Source organism: Dipodomys spectabilis, unplaced genomic scaffold (genome assembly GCF_019054845.1).
Source record: "Dipodomys spectabilis isolate Male_0828 unplaced genomic scaffold, ASM1905484v1 ptg000266l, whole genome shotgun sequence".
Classification (NCBI taxonomy): domain Eukaryota; kingdom Metazoa; phylum Chordata; class Mammalia; order Rodentia; family Heteromyidae; genus Dipodomys; species Dipodomys spectabilis.
The window spans coordinates 2,981,000-2,993,549 of record NW_024870943.1 but is presented as its reverse complement, the minus strand read 5'-3'; the positions used below and the strand labels follow the sequence as shown (position 1 = coordinate 2,993,549).

At 53.3% G+C, this 12,550-nt stretch overlaps 2 protein-coding genes and 5 non-coding genes across 7 annotated transcripts; all 7 read left to right on the top strand.

Moving 5' to 3' along the window:
• Positions 1-785: 785 nt before the first annotated feature.
• Positions 786-3,961, top strand: Rpl13a (ribosomal protein L13a). The gene is made up of 8 exons (XM_042700273.1): positions 786-858; positions 2,289-2,361; positions 2,579-2,644; positions 2,766-2,867; positions 3,056-3,141; positions 3,312-3,371; positions 3,641-3,763; positions 3,849-3,961. The coding sequence occupies exons 1-8, from the start codon at positions 844-846 to the stop codon at positions 3,933-3,935; spliced, it is 612 nt and encodes a 203-aa protein (XP_042556207.1). The 5' UTR covers positions 786-843; the 3' UTR covers positions 3,936-3,961.
• Positions 2,404-2,487, top strand: LOC122125912. The gene has a single exon (XR_006150797.1). It is a non-coding gene; the product is annotated as a small nucleolar RNA Z195/SNORD33/SNORD32 family (small nucleolar RNA).
• LOC122125911 lies at positions 2,909-2,992 on the top strand. Its single transcript, XR_006150796.1, has one exon. It is a non-coding gene; the product is annotated as a small nucleolar RNA Z195/SNORD33/SNORD32 family (small nucleolar RNA).
• On the top strand, positions 3,180-3,248 carry LOC122125913. Its single transcript, XR_006150798.1, has one exon. It is a non-coding gene; the product is annotated as a small nucleolar RNA SNORD34 (small nucleolar RNA).
• On the top strand, positions 3,432-3,517 carry LOC122125914. The gene has a single exon (XR_006150799.1). It is a non-coding gene; the product is annotated as a small nucleolar RNA SNORD35 (small nucleolar RNA).
• Positions 3,962-6,561: 2,600 nt separating the features above from the next.
• Rps11 (ribosomal protein S11) lies at positions 6,562-9,949 on the top strand. The gene is made up of 5 exons (XM_042700274.1): positions 6,562-6,670; positions 7,170-7,301; positions 7,497-7,572; positions 7,832-7,961; positions 9,777-9,949. Exons 1-5 carry the CDS (start codon positions 6,656-6,658, stop codon positions 9,898-9,900), a joined length of 477 nt encoding a protein of 158 aa, XP_042556208.1. The 5' UTR covers positions 6,562-6,655; the 3' UTR covers positions 9,901-9,949.
• Positions 7,633-7,718, top strand: LOC122125904. Its single transcript, XR_006150789.1, has one exon. It is a non-coding gene; the product is annotated as a small nucleolar RNA SNORD35 (small nucleolar RNA).
• Positions 9,950-12,550: the final 2,601 nt, after the last annotated feature.

The window sequence follows — 12,550 nt, the reverse complement described above, 5'->3', positions numbered from 1 at the left end:
GGGCCATAGGACATCGGATTTTGCCAACACAGCTCTGGGAAGAAAGATGGGAGCAGGGAGGATATCCCAGGGGAAAGGACACCGCCAAAGCAGGAAACCGGTGGCTCACGCCCGTCATCCCAGCCACTCAGGAGGCTGAGATCTGAGGATCGCGGTGGTTCAAAGCCACCTCGGATAAGAAAAGTCCGTGAGAACCAGCAAAAAGCCGGAAGTGGAGCTGTGGTTCAAATGGTAGAGTGCCATCCTTGAGTGAAAAAACTCAAGGCACAGCACGCAGGCTCTGAGTTCAAGCCTCAGGACAGGCGGGGAGGGGGGCGAAGGGGGCGAGGAACAAGCCAATCAAACACTGAGAGCCGCACAAGAGAAAAGCTTCTTGCGGGGAAGTCATTCATGTACGGCTCGTCGAACTCGCACTGGGTCCCGCACCTCCACCTGCTTTACAGACGGGGTTCTACGCGGGGCTCGCCCTCTGCGGGCCACCGCATGCCCTGCAGCCTTCGGTCGGAGCCCCGCTGGGGGTCATGGCGCTGCCCTTCTTCCCGGGCGGGGACGAACGCACACGGACGAGATCCATTGTACGGCAACCGTCCCCGCCGGGCCTCCGGAAGACCCATGTGACCTCCCCTCGCCCCGCCCAGATTCCACCAGCGTACACTGGATTGGACAGTTAGAAAAAAACCCGCCTTCCAGCGGGGCAAAACTGCGCACGCGCCAAAAACTTCGACCAATGAGAAGAAGGAGAGCTCGTCACGCGGCTCGGGCTGTATCACTTCCTCCGCCCCTGCAGCAAGGGATAAGAAACCCTGCGCCAATACTTCTTCCTTTTCCAGGCGGCTGCCGAAGATGGCGGAGGGGCAGGTTGGTGCTCTGTGCCGGCCGGGCGGCGTGGGGTCGGGCAGGGTCGGGGCGAGAGCCGAGCTGGGGCTTCCGACTCCCTTCCACGTGTACGATGGAGCCTAAAGTTGACAAGTAATCAGCATGGAGCTGTTTTGGCATAAGGGGAACCAAGCGTGGCCATAGAAAACCGTGGCCGGCTTTATGGTTCTGGAAATGGCAAGGACGCGGCTTTTTGTTCCTTTCCGAGGTGAGGGGTGTGGGTTTCCAGCACCGGAAAAGGTTTTTACTGCCAATCTTTGCCGGGTAACGTTGGCAGGACTTAGGGTGAGGTTTGGGCTGGACTTAGATCGATGATCGGGCTGATGTTGGGGCAAAAGGCGAAACAGTTAAGTTTGCGAAGACTCAGGCGGCTGCCCGGGCCCTCGGCGCACCTCAGTTCCCCTCGTCCCAGCCGTGTCGATTGTGTGTGAGGCGAGGCTGCACCTGGGATGGGCTCTCTGCGTCTCCCACGTTTTTGAGTGGGGGGGTGGAGGGGAATCTAGACAAGTGGGATAGAGTCAGCTTGAGAGTCTCCCCATAGCGCGGATATATTGCTCGGTTCGATGGCTAGCCTCGTTTTAGATGGGGGGAGGGATCAGCTTGAGGGAGTGAATCCCCCACCTCTAGTTTTGACATGGAGTCTCACTGTGTGGCCCATGGTGTCCGACTTTGGATTGTCAGCCTCAGCCTCCTGAACGCTGGGAATATGGGCATGCGCCACCACACCCTGACTGGAGAGTTTTTAAGGCGGAGTAAAATGTTTAAATTTGCATTGGGTATTCCACTGCCTCATAGGTGTTTTAGAAAGCGTGAGATCTACTTGCCATAGTCCATCAATTACCATATATACTGTGTTGCACAGAGCATACTGTGTTACTCACGGTATGTAACAATCCAAATTATCCCCTTGTATTAAGTTGGGCTTCTGATCGTCCCTCTGAAGCTGAGGATCTGTGCTTCAGCATTTGACCTAGGGATTCAGGCCCAGGGTGGGCGTTTTGACTAGTCTCATCTTCTCCCACCTTAAATGCTTGTTAAATTTCTTGTTAAGAAATTTAGGATAGCACCAGGTGTGGTGGCTTGTGCCAATAATCCCAGCTACCGGGGAGGCTGAGGCAGGAGGACCGCTTGAGACCCGAAGAAATGCAGGACATAACATAAAGTACGTCTTACACATGAAGGGTATTAGGTGGCTTAAGGATCGGAGATATAATGTGTACAGAAATAATCTTGGAGTCCATGACCTGTGAGGGGGATTTTGGAGTCCACCCCTAGGCTGATAGGTTAGCCTTGCTCTTGTTTTGAGCTGCTAAGGAGAAGCAGCTGGGGTGAGGGGCAGCATAAAGTGATGGTGTTTTGGGGTGGGCATGTCAGCCTGTTAATCCTTAACCTCATTCATCTTTCTCCCACAGGTCCTGGTGCTAGATGGCCGAGGCCATCTCTTGGGCCGCTTGGCAGCCATCGTGGCCAAACAAGTGCTGCTTGGTAAGTGTCCACATCTGCCCCATTCCAGGACACACACAGCTGGAGGTCAGTGATGAGCAACAATCACCATCTTTCGTTTGAGTCTCAAGACCATGAGATCAACCCCATGCACCGCTCTGAGACCTGCCAGCCATTCCCTTCCCTCAGTGGCAGAAGTGTTTTGGGTCCTTGAGCTGGAGCCCTGGTTGACCCTGCTCTTCCTTCCATCCCCATCTAGGCCGCAAGGTGGTGGTTGTACGATGTGAGGGCATCAATATTTCTGGGAATTTCTACAGAAATAAGTGTAAGTTAGGACGTGGGAAGAGGACTGGGGAGAGCCTGCAGGACCGATCACGGCAGTGGGGTGGCAGTGCTGCTGAGACCTCGGCAACCAGGCAGTCCTCCCTCATTCTCCCTCCCTGCAGTGAAGTACCTGGCCTTCCTCCGCAAGCGGATGAACACCAACCCTTCCCGCGGCCCTTACCACTTCCGGGCCCCTAGCCGCATCTTTTGGCGGACTGTGCGAGGTGAGCAGGTCCTGAGGGAGGAGGGGAAAGGGGGATGGGTGGCAGCCAATGATGACAACATCTCCCACTCTGTTCGAGTTTCCCAACCATGAGACTACTCCACATGCACTACCATCTGAGGCCGCCTCAGCCCACCATACTGGAGGGCTGCCTCAGAAGCTGTGCTGACAGACACCCTCTGCCAACAGGCATGCTGCCCCACAAGACTAAGCGAGGCCAGGCTGCCCTGGAACGCCTCAAAGTGTTCGATGGGATCCCACCACCCTACGACAAGGTGAGTGGCTCAGACCCTGGCTGCCTGCCCACGCACTCGTGTCTATGATGTTGGCAAATTACCTACATTGTTTGATCCTTGTGAAAAATAAAATCCACTGAGACACCCCATACCCAACAGCGTTTCCCCACGAGCTCTACCACCCCTCTATAAGCCTCTCTTCTCAACAGAAAAAGCGCATGGTGGTCCCTGCTGCCCTTAAGGTCTTAAGACTGAAGCCCACGAGGAAGGTGAGTTCCAGGTCACCCACGTACTGCCTGGGGGGGGGTTAAGGGCAGTAGAACCCTAATGGCAAGTGATGTCTTTTCTCACGATGGTCTGCGGATGCCACCGCGGGCAATGCCGATAACGCCAAAGGCTCAGCTGATGCCAAGAGGGGGATGGTCACATTTCCTAACAGCTGGTTGGGAGAGTGTGGGTGGGGGGAAGTCCCATCACTACAACAGTTTACTTCCCCTATGGGGATGCTGTCTGTCTTTAACAACCCCCTTCCTCCCAGTTTGCCTACCTGGGGCGCCTGGCTCACGAGGTCGGCTGGAAATACCAGGCAGTGACAGCCACCCTGGAGGAGAAGAGGAAGGAGAAGGCCAAGATTCACTACCGGAAGAAGAAGCAGCTGATGGTGAGCACAGGGTGCCTCTGTGGGACCTACATCCTGAGGAAGGGGTTCCAGGTAACAACCTCCCACCTCCTTCCTTGTCCTACAGAGACTGCGCAAGCAGGCAGAAAAGAACTTGGAGAAGAAAATCAACAAGTTCACAGATGTCCTCAAGACCCATGGACTCCTGGTGTGAGCCCAATAAAGACTGTTTATGCCTCATGCCTGGCCTTCCTGCCCTTCCTCATAGTGCTTGGGAAGTTGGGGACCTGGACCCCACTCACTGACCTGGTGCCATAGGCAAACAGGGACCTAGAAAGTGGGGACAATAGAAAACAGGTGCTTAGGACCAGTGAATCCTTTAAACAGGTCCTACACTTCTGACTGACCTGGCTTATGGTCTGATTGCAAGATACTGTAGTGAACAGCAAGCTGGTCAAATTGGTTGCAGTGGTGGAAGTACTTGGATGCTCCCAGGCAGTGAAGCCCTCCCTGTCCGGCTCTCCCTGCCCATGAGGCCCCTCATACCCTGCAGCTGTCTGAATGGGGCCCCAACCTACTAGGGAGTTAAGAAGTCCACAGCACAGGTGAAGGCCTGCCTACCTGCTTCTGTTGTTTCCCTCTTGTGATCAGAAATAAATTATTTTTGAAGTGTCCACTGTGTGCATGTGTCTGCTGTGGAAATAGACCCCTGTTAAATGTAGTAGGGGCTGAGAACTATTAACTTTCTGGGTGATGAGACCTCATTCTGACTCAGCTGCAGGGTACTGGGTTGCCAAGGGCCAGATACTAGAGCCAACTATGAAGTTAAGGCCTCACCTGCAGCAAAAAGCTGGTTTTAGTAGCTGAGCGTGGTGACATGTGCCTGTAATCTCAGTGCTGCAACAGTAGCAAAACTGGTTCACATAGATAATCCACCCCACCTCTGAAAAATAAGTAGTTTAGCTGCCACAAAATTGTAGCCCAGGTGCAAGCAAGAGGCCAGGTTACAAAAGTTGAAAATGGTCAAGGCCCAAAGTTACAGCAAGAAAGAGCAGAACTATGAGAGATGTTAGATCACTAATACAGTTTTCTCTAGGGCCTGAAATCTGGGCCTGGGCACTATCCCTCAGCTCTTCAGCTGGTGATCGCAGAGCTAACAGTTCTGAGTTTTCAGGGTTGTGAAAAAAATGGAAAAGCCTTGGACCTTTTAAGATTTTCTTTTTTTGGTCAGTGGTGGGGCCTGAACTGTGGGCCTGGGTGTTGTCCCTCAGTTCTTCAGCTGAAGGCTAGGGTTCTACCACTTCAGCCTCAGCCCCACTTCCGTTTTTTTCGGCTTATGTGGTGCTGAGGAATCCAACCCAGGGCCTCATGCATGCAAGGCAAACGCTCTACCACTGAGCCACCTTCCCAGCCCTTAAGATTTTTTTTTCCCCCCCTTATGAAAACTACCAGCTATTTGAGCACTTGGTAAATTGCAACTAGGAGAAATATAACTTTGCTGATCCCTGGCCAGACAAGGTACCAGGACACTACTGCATTTTTTTAGCCAAACCCTTCAACTCGGTAAGGCTGCTGTCCCTAACCTCTGCTCAAGGCTAAGGCTTCATTTGAGTCACTGCTATATCCTGCTTTTTTCTAAGTAGTTTATAGGAGATGAAAGTCAGATTTGAATGCTGGAGCTGGCGTTGAACTGTGATTCTCAGATCTCAACCTTCTGAGAAGCTAGGATTACAGGATTGAGCCATTTTTCCTAGTAACTTCTTAGGGTTTGAAACATCTGATGAGTATCCAGGGATGCCAGGCAGGCTTGCCTTGTTCTTAGATCTGCCAGGCTCAGCAAACCTCTTCCTAGAAATCACAACTAATAAGATAGGGGTGGTTAGAATGTGTTGTCAATGAAAACGCAACAGTAAAATCCACCCTTCATAAAACCAACATGAGCTAATAAAGCACAATCAACTCCTAAATTCAGTTTACTCCAGAAATTGCTTTCTTGACCAATAGTAGCTTAGGAAGCTACTACAGTTTATAAAATTCAATGTTACCAATAGAAAGGCAGGGGGGAAAAGTGAAAACTGCCAGGCACCAGTGGTTAACGCCTATTAATCTTAAATTACTAAGGAGCTTGACATCTGAGGGTCATGGTTTGAAGCCAGCCAAGGCAGCAAAGTCAGTAGGACTCATTTCCAAAAAGGAGTGCAGCTGTGGCTCAAGTGCTTGAACAGAAAAGCTCAGGAATACGCCCAGGCCTTGAGTTCAAGCCCCAGAGCCGTCAAAAGCCCCCACAAACGTCCTGAGTGCAAAAGTCACAGTCCACCGCCAATGGCTACGTGTTTAAATCGCATGCAAATACGGATTATTACCATCACCGTGGTAAATTCTAGTACACATGGAATAGCAGCAGACTAGTGACCTTGGTGCACGAATCTGGGGTATAAATGGAACAGAGGGCAGTCACAGTCGCTTAGCTTTCTAAAAGGCAGCCCGGCAGCCACCCAAATAACAAAATTACACGTGGTCCGAACACCCGCTTGCCCTGAAGAAAGATGGCCGCCGCCCCTTCAGGTTTGAAGCCGGCAGGAACTCAGCCATGCGGTTTCCCCTTTCCGTGTGAACGTATGCCTCTTGGTCACGGAATGGCCTCGCCGCGTCACCTCGTGATAACATAAGCCAAACCTTCCCTAACCTGAATGGGATTCTCGCGAGACCCTGCGTACGGCTTCCCGCCTTTCAGTCTGTTCACCATCATGGCCGCGTACATGCAGTCACTGGACCGCGTGCTTGGTTAGGGCCCCCTGTCGATCAGAATCATAACGGAAGTACCGCCCAGAGAGGTCCCGCCCCTCTCGCTACTTCCTCTCCGGCCCCTGCGTAGTCCATAAGGAAACCCGGACGCCGGCGTCGCTCTCTTTTTTTTTCTAGGCGCCCGGGAAGATGGCGGACATTCAGGTACGCGCTCGGGGCTGGGGCCGATTCGGGAAACAGGCAGCTGTATGGGGTTCACTTGCATGCACCCCCAGTGGCCTAGGCGCTGACTCCGGCGGCGGGCGACTCTAGGCTGGCGTTTGCTAAGTGGTGGGGCCCCGGCGATGGAGCCCGAAGGGCCCGCGCCGCGGCCTGGCTCCCGAGGCCGAGTCCGGGGAGGCCTGGCTTGCTGCTGAAACGCAGGGTTCCCAGAGCCGGGAAGGCAGCCCTGGCCGGAAGCGGTGCCGAGCGCTCGGGGCGCCTCTGATCTCAGGGATGAGTTGGGCAGGTGGGGGGTGGGGGGTGTGAGCTGAAGTAACCCCGCGTTTTAGGCCTAGTCTTTGAGTGAAACGGGGCGCTGGGTCTCCAGGACTGGCGTTTGGGAAGGACGGATATGGAGGGAGGAGGGGGAGTTTCTAGCAAATTTTCCAGGTCTGCTCCAAGATCAAGCCTCACCAGCTAGCTAGCTCCCTCTTCCCTGTAGACGGAGCGTGCGTACCAGAAGCAGCCGACCATCTTCCAAAATAAGAAGAGGGTGCTGCTGGGAGAAAGTGGCAAGGAGAAGCTCCCCCGATACTACAAGAACATCGGTCTAGGCTTCAAGACGCCCAAAGAGGTGCGGTTCCAGGACCCCAGGAAGGGAGATGACTACCATGCTGTTGCCCACGTGTTGAGCAGTTTGCCCATCTGATACAGTGGTTGGCCCTGGGCTGCTGGGAATTGTAGTTTTTCTTTGGAAGCCAGGCTCCTCCCCCTGTTCAGGAAAGCTTGTCCTAGTGTCCTCTTTCCTCCCTCCACTCCCTCTTTTCAGGCCATTGAGGGGACCTACATTGATAAGAAATGCCCCTTCACCGGTAATGTCTCCATCCGAGGGCGGATCCTGTCTGGTGAGTGAATAGTTAATTCTGGGGGGCTTGGGGACCCAGTTGCAGGATTCAGAAGAGTCTGGCACAGGATGTTTTTTCATGATGGTCTTCAGATGTCTACTATAGGCACTGTTGAGAAAAATAGTTGGCAAGGCTGATGCCAGAAACAGGCCTCTGGGAAATAATCCCACCCTATCTAACACTCACCTAGCAACTTTTCTTGGGCTTCTTGGCTAACTTCCCAGGAATCCTGAACTGTACCCTCTGACCCCTGCTGCAGGCGTGGTGACCAAGATGAAGATGCAGAGGACCATTGTCATTCGCCGAGACTACCTCCACTACATCCGCAAGTACAATCGCTTCGAGAAGCGCCACAAGAACATGTCTGTGCACCTTTCCCCCTGCTTCAGGTGAGCATGGGGGAGGTGGCCCAGGCCTGGGCAGCTTGAGATTGAATGAAGCCCCTACTGGCTTCACATTTCTGGTATCACATTGCTCTGTTATCCTAACAGATGAGTTTCTTTGTCTTTGTTTTTTCTTTCACTTTTAGTTGTGGGGCTTGAAGTCAGGTGGGCCTGGGCGCTGTCCCTGAGATTTTCCCCTCATAACTAGTGCTCTAACACCTTGAGCCACAGTGCCACTTCCGTTATTTCTGATGGTTAACTGGAGATAAGAGTCTCACAAACTTTGCCCGGGCTGGTAGCAAACTGATCCTCAGATCTCAGTCTCCTGAGTAGCTAGGATTACAGGCATGAGCCATTGGTGCCTTGCCAGACGAGTTTCTTGTGTTTTGTTTTTGCAGTTTTGGCTTGCTGTGAGGGCTTTGAAGGTCCAACTCAGGGTCAGGACCTCACATTTTGTTGTTGTGTTTTTTGTGGGGCTTGTACTCTGGGTGGGCTGGTCGCTGTCCCTCAGCTCAAGGTCAGCATTCTACCACTTGAGCCACAGCACCTCTGGTTTTCTGAGTGGTTTATTGGAAACAAAAGAGGCTCATGGACTTCCTGCCCGGGCTGGCTTTCAATTGTAATCCTCAGATCTCAGCCTCCTGGGTAGCTAGGATTACAGGCATGAGCCACTGGCACCCGGCTTTTCACTTTTATGTGTCTATCACTTACACTGTAGGCTCTTTTTGCTTATGTGGTGCTGAGGAATTGAACCCAGGGCCTCATGCATGCAAGGCAAGCGCTCTACCACTGAGCCACCTTCCCAGCCCGAGGCTGTTTTTTTTGTTGTTGGTTTTTTTTTTTAGGGGGGCGGTGTCAATCATGGAGCTTGAACTCAGGGCCTGAGCACTGTCCCTGAGCTGTTTTTGTGCTTAAGGCAAGTACTCTACCACACAGCTTCATTTGAAGTTTTCTGTGGTTCATTGAAGGTAAGTCTCATGGACTTTACTCCCCAGGTTAGCTTTGAACCTTGATCTTCAGATCTTAATCTCCTGAGTGGCTTTAGAGTTAACAGTTGTGAGCCAGCAGCCTCTGGCCTGCCTTAGTTTTTTTTTTTTTTTTGTCAATCGTGGGGCTTGAACTCTGGGCCTGGGCGCTGTCCCTCAGCTCTTCAGCTCAAGGCGAGCGCTCTACCATTTGAACTACAGCACCGCTTCCGGTTTTCTGGTGGTTTATTGGAGATAGGAGTCTCACGGTCTTTCCTGCCGGGCTGGCTTTGAACCGAGATCCTCAGATCTCAGCCTCCTGAGTAGCTAGGATTACAGGCGTGAGCCACCAGCGCCCGGCTGCCTTAGTTATTTTTTAGATTGGGTTTTGTTGTTGTCGTTCTTTGCACAAGCCAACCTGGACCAGCATCTGTGACCCTGTTTATGCCTCCTGTGTAGCTGGCATCATGGCTATCCCCTCACCCTGATTTGTTGAGATGGTGTTATTATTTTTGCCCAGGGTTAACCTAGAAGTGTGATTCTTAGTCTCTGCCTCCCAAGTAGCCACTGTGCCTGGCACAAAATTTATCCCTATGCTGTGTGAGTTAGAACAGAGCAGTAGCTCATTGGACATAGTTGCCAGGAGGTACAGGTGAGGCTGGAGGGGCAGCAGCTGACCCCCTAGGAGGCCTGCCCTGCCTGTTCTCTGTAGATACCACAAGTGAAAGACCATGGTGAGATCAGGGACTAGGGGGCAGGTTGCCCTGGGGGCTGGGATTGAGCCAGAATGGAACACCTCAACCTGTGGACTGAGACAGGGTTTTTCCGGGTATCAACTGCTATGGTCCTTTCACAGGGACGTCCAGATCGGCGACATTGTCACCGTGGGCGAGTGCCGACCCCTGAGCAAGACCGTGCGATTCAACGTGCTCAAGGTCACCAAGGCCGCTGGCACCAAGAAGCAATTCCAGAAGTTCTGAGATGACACTGCCCCCTCCCAAGGACAAATAAAGTCATTTTCCACTCTCAGGCCAGCCTGTCTCTATATATCAACAGTGAGCGGCTCCTCCCACATGGAGATGAACCCCTGGGTTAAGCTGCTGCCTTGCCTGCATGGTTTCTGGTCTTTCACCTGAATTGAGACCACTACCTGGTGCCATGCTTTCTCCTCCGTCAGTCTCTGGGCGCAAGTGAGGGAGGCCTTCCTGGCCTCCTTGGGAGCCCCAGGGGGACATTTTCCAGAGTACATGGCTTTCTAGGCCCCAGATTCTGGAAGCTTCTTTGTACCAGCTGCCTCAATCCAGAGACTGCAACTGGGTACAGCTGGCTCCCGCCTTTAATATCCTACCGACTGGAAGCCAAGATCTGAGGCCCACAGGGAGGGGATGGTTTTGAGATTCACCCAGTTAGCCACCAAATAAAAAGCTGAAAGTGTGTCTGTGGCTAACATTAAGCCAGCGCACCAGCCTTGAGCAAAAAAAAAAAAAAAGCCGAAGGGGCATCACCTGAGCCCTGGGTTCAAGCCCCAGTACCAGCACAAGCTAGGGGCTGGTCTGGATCCCAACTCCATTGCCAAGGCAGATTGCTCACATGGGAAGAGGGAGGGACAGAGCCACTGCTGGGAGGGGAGAGGGGATTGGGCTGGAGACAGCCCTGGTCTGAATGCCTGCCCTGCAGTTAAGGGAGGAGAGTACCTGAGAGGCATGGTCCAAGCCACATCCGCAAGGAACTTGAAAGATGCTGGAAGCAGCGACCTGGTGCCTTGGCTCCTCAGTAAGATGGTGTAGGGGACCCCAGGTCCCTGCCCCCCAGGCCTGCACCAGGGTCTGAGCACAGCACTGGTACAAGGGTTGGGAGACAGGGCCATGAGGAGAAGGTGTGGGGTGCTGCTCTGGGATGCCGCACCCAGCGACACGGGCTCTGCCTTTTCACCAGCAGGCGAGGGCGGGGTTCCTGCCAAAGGAAGTGGGCCCGCATCAAAGCGGGCAGGAAGGGGCAGGGACAGGTCAGGGGGTGCCGCCCTGTGCATGGGGGGAGACACCCAGCAGGAAGACCTGACAGGGTACCGACTTAAGAGAGTGGGGATCATATTTGTAGGGAGGGCCAAAGAGCAGGTGCTTCCGTTTGGGGTGCGGCCCTGTGTTTACAACAACAGCCCTATTCCCCAATTTCCTCCCTGTGGTTGTTGGGGCGTCTCCTTGGCAGCCCGTTGTAGCAGGATCACTGGCCTCCACTCACTATTAGGCCTGGAGGATCGGTTGCAAAGACCTAGGAAAAGGACTCCATCACCTGCCCAGTGTAGGTGAGGTCCTCACCCTGCTTAGAGGACAGTCCTGAAGCTGGGCATCGGTGGCTCATGCTTGCAATCCTCGCAGACAACACCCGGGCCCTGAGTTCAAGCCTTAGGACGGGCACAGACACACACACACAGAAAGTGAAGCTGAGCTGGCTGCCAGTGGCTCACACCTGTCATCCTAACCACTCAAGTGGGCTGAGATCTGAGGATCGCAATTTGAAGCCAGACCAGGTGGGAAAGTTTGTGACCCTCATCTTCAATTAACCAAGCTCCAGGTAAGGCACTAGTGGCTCACTACTGGAATCCTAGCTACTCAGGAGGCTGAGATTTGAGGATCACCTTTCAAAGCCAGCCCAAGCAGAAAATTCTGTTAAGATGTATTTCCAGTTAGCCACCAAAAAACAAGAAGTGGAGCTGTTGGCTCAAAGTGGTAGAGGAAAAGCTCGGGATCAACACCCAGGCCCTGAATTCAAGCCCCAAGACTGGTATACACACAGATGCATGCACACACACACACACACAAAGCTACAGCACCAAAGTCTGTTCTCAGAGCTGATGATCTAGCCCAACGTTTCTGTGAACATTCACACTAGCCTGGCTGGTGGGAAGGGGCTGCCCAAGAAGCAGGGCTGATCTCTCTGCATCTCTCTGATCCACTGTATTTCTCTCACCCCACGGCCTTGACTCCCCAGCACCTGTCTAATGGGATCAGTAACTGCTCCCATTTCATAGATAAAAGAACTGAGGCTGAGAGAGGCTGACCCCGAACAAGTTCTATCAGGATGTGGTTGGCACTCAGGTGCCAACAGGGGGCACTGCTGTGAAGGTGCAGAGGAAGGGCAGATGTTCAGGAGGCGGCCCTGGGAACACAGCTGCCCCTGGGCCTCCACCTTCAGGTCAGGGCCCCTGCAGTTCCTGGGGTCCATGGGAAGGGACTGGCCCTTGGTGCAGTGCTCTGACCGAATTGCCTTGAAGTAGAAACAGAGGCTGAGCTTGTGTACTATGCACACAGCCCTGCCCTTCTCCTCCTCTTGGGGAGCCTGAGAGTGTGGCCAGTCAGCTGGGGTGGGGTCTTTCCTTCACGAATGGCCAACCCAGAGGCCACAGCTCCAAGCTCAGAGAGAAGGCAGGAAAAAGCTGGAAGTGGTTTTCTGTGGCCTGTGGTTCTGTGGAAGTGGTTCTGTGGAAGCTGGAAGTGGTTCTGTGGTAAAGCAATAGCCTTGATCAGGTGCAGGGACAGCGCCCAGGCCCTGAGTTCGAGTCTCAGGACAGGCATAGGCAAAGTGGGGACGAGAGACAAAAAAAAGATAAACATGAGCCAGCACTGGCTGCTC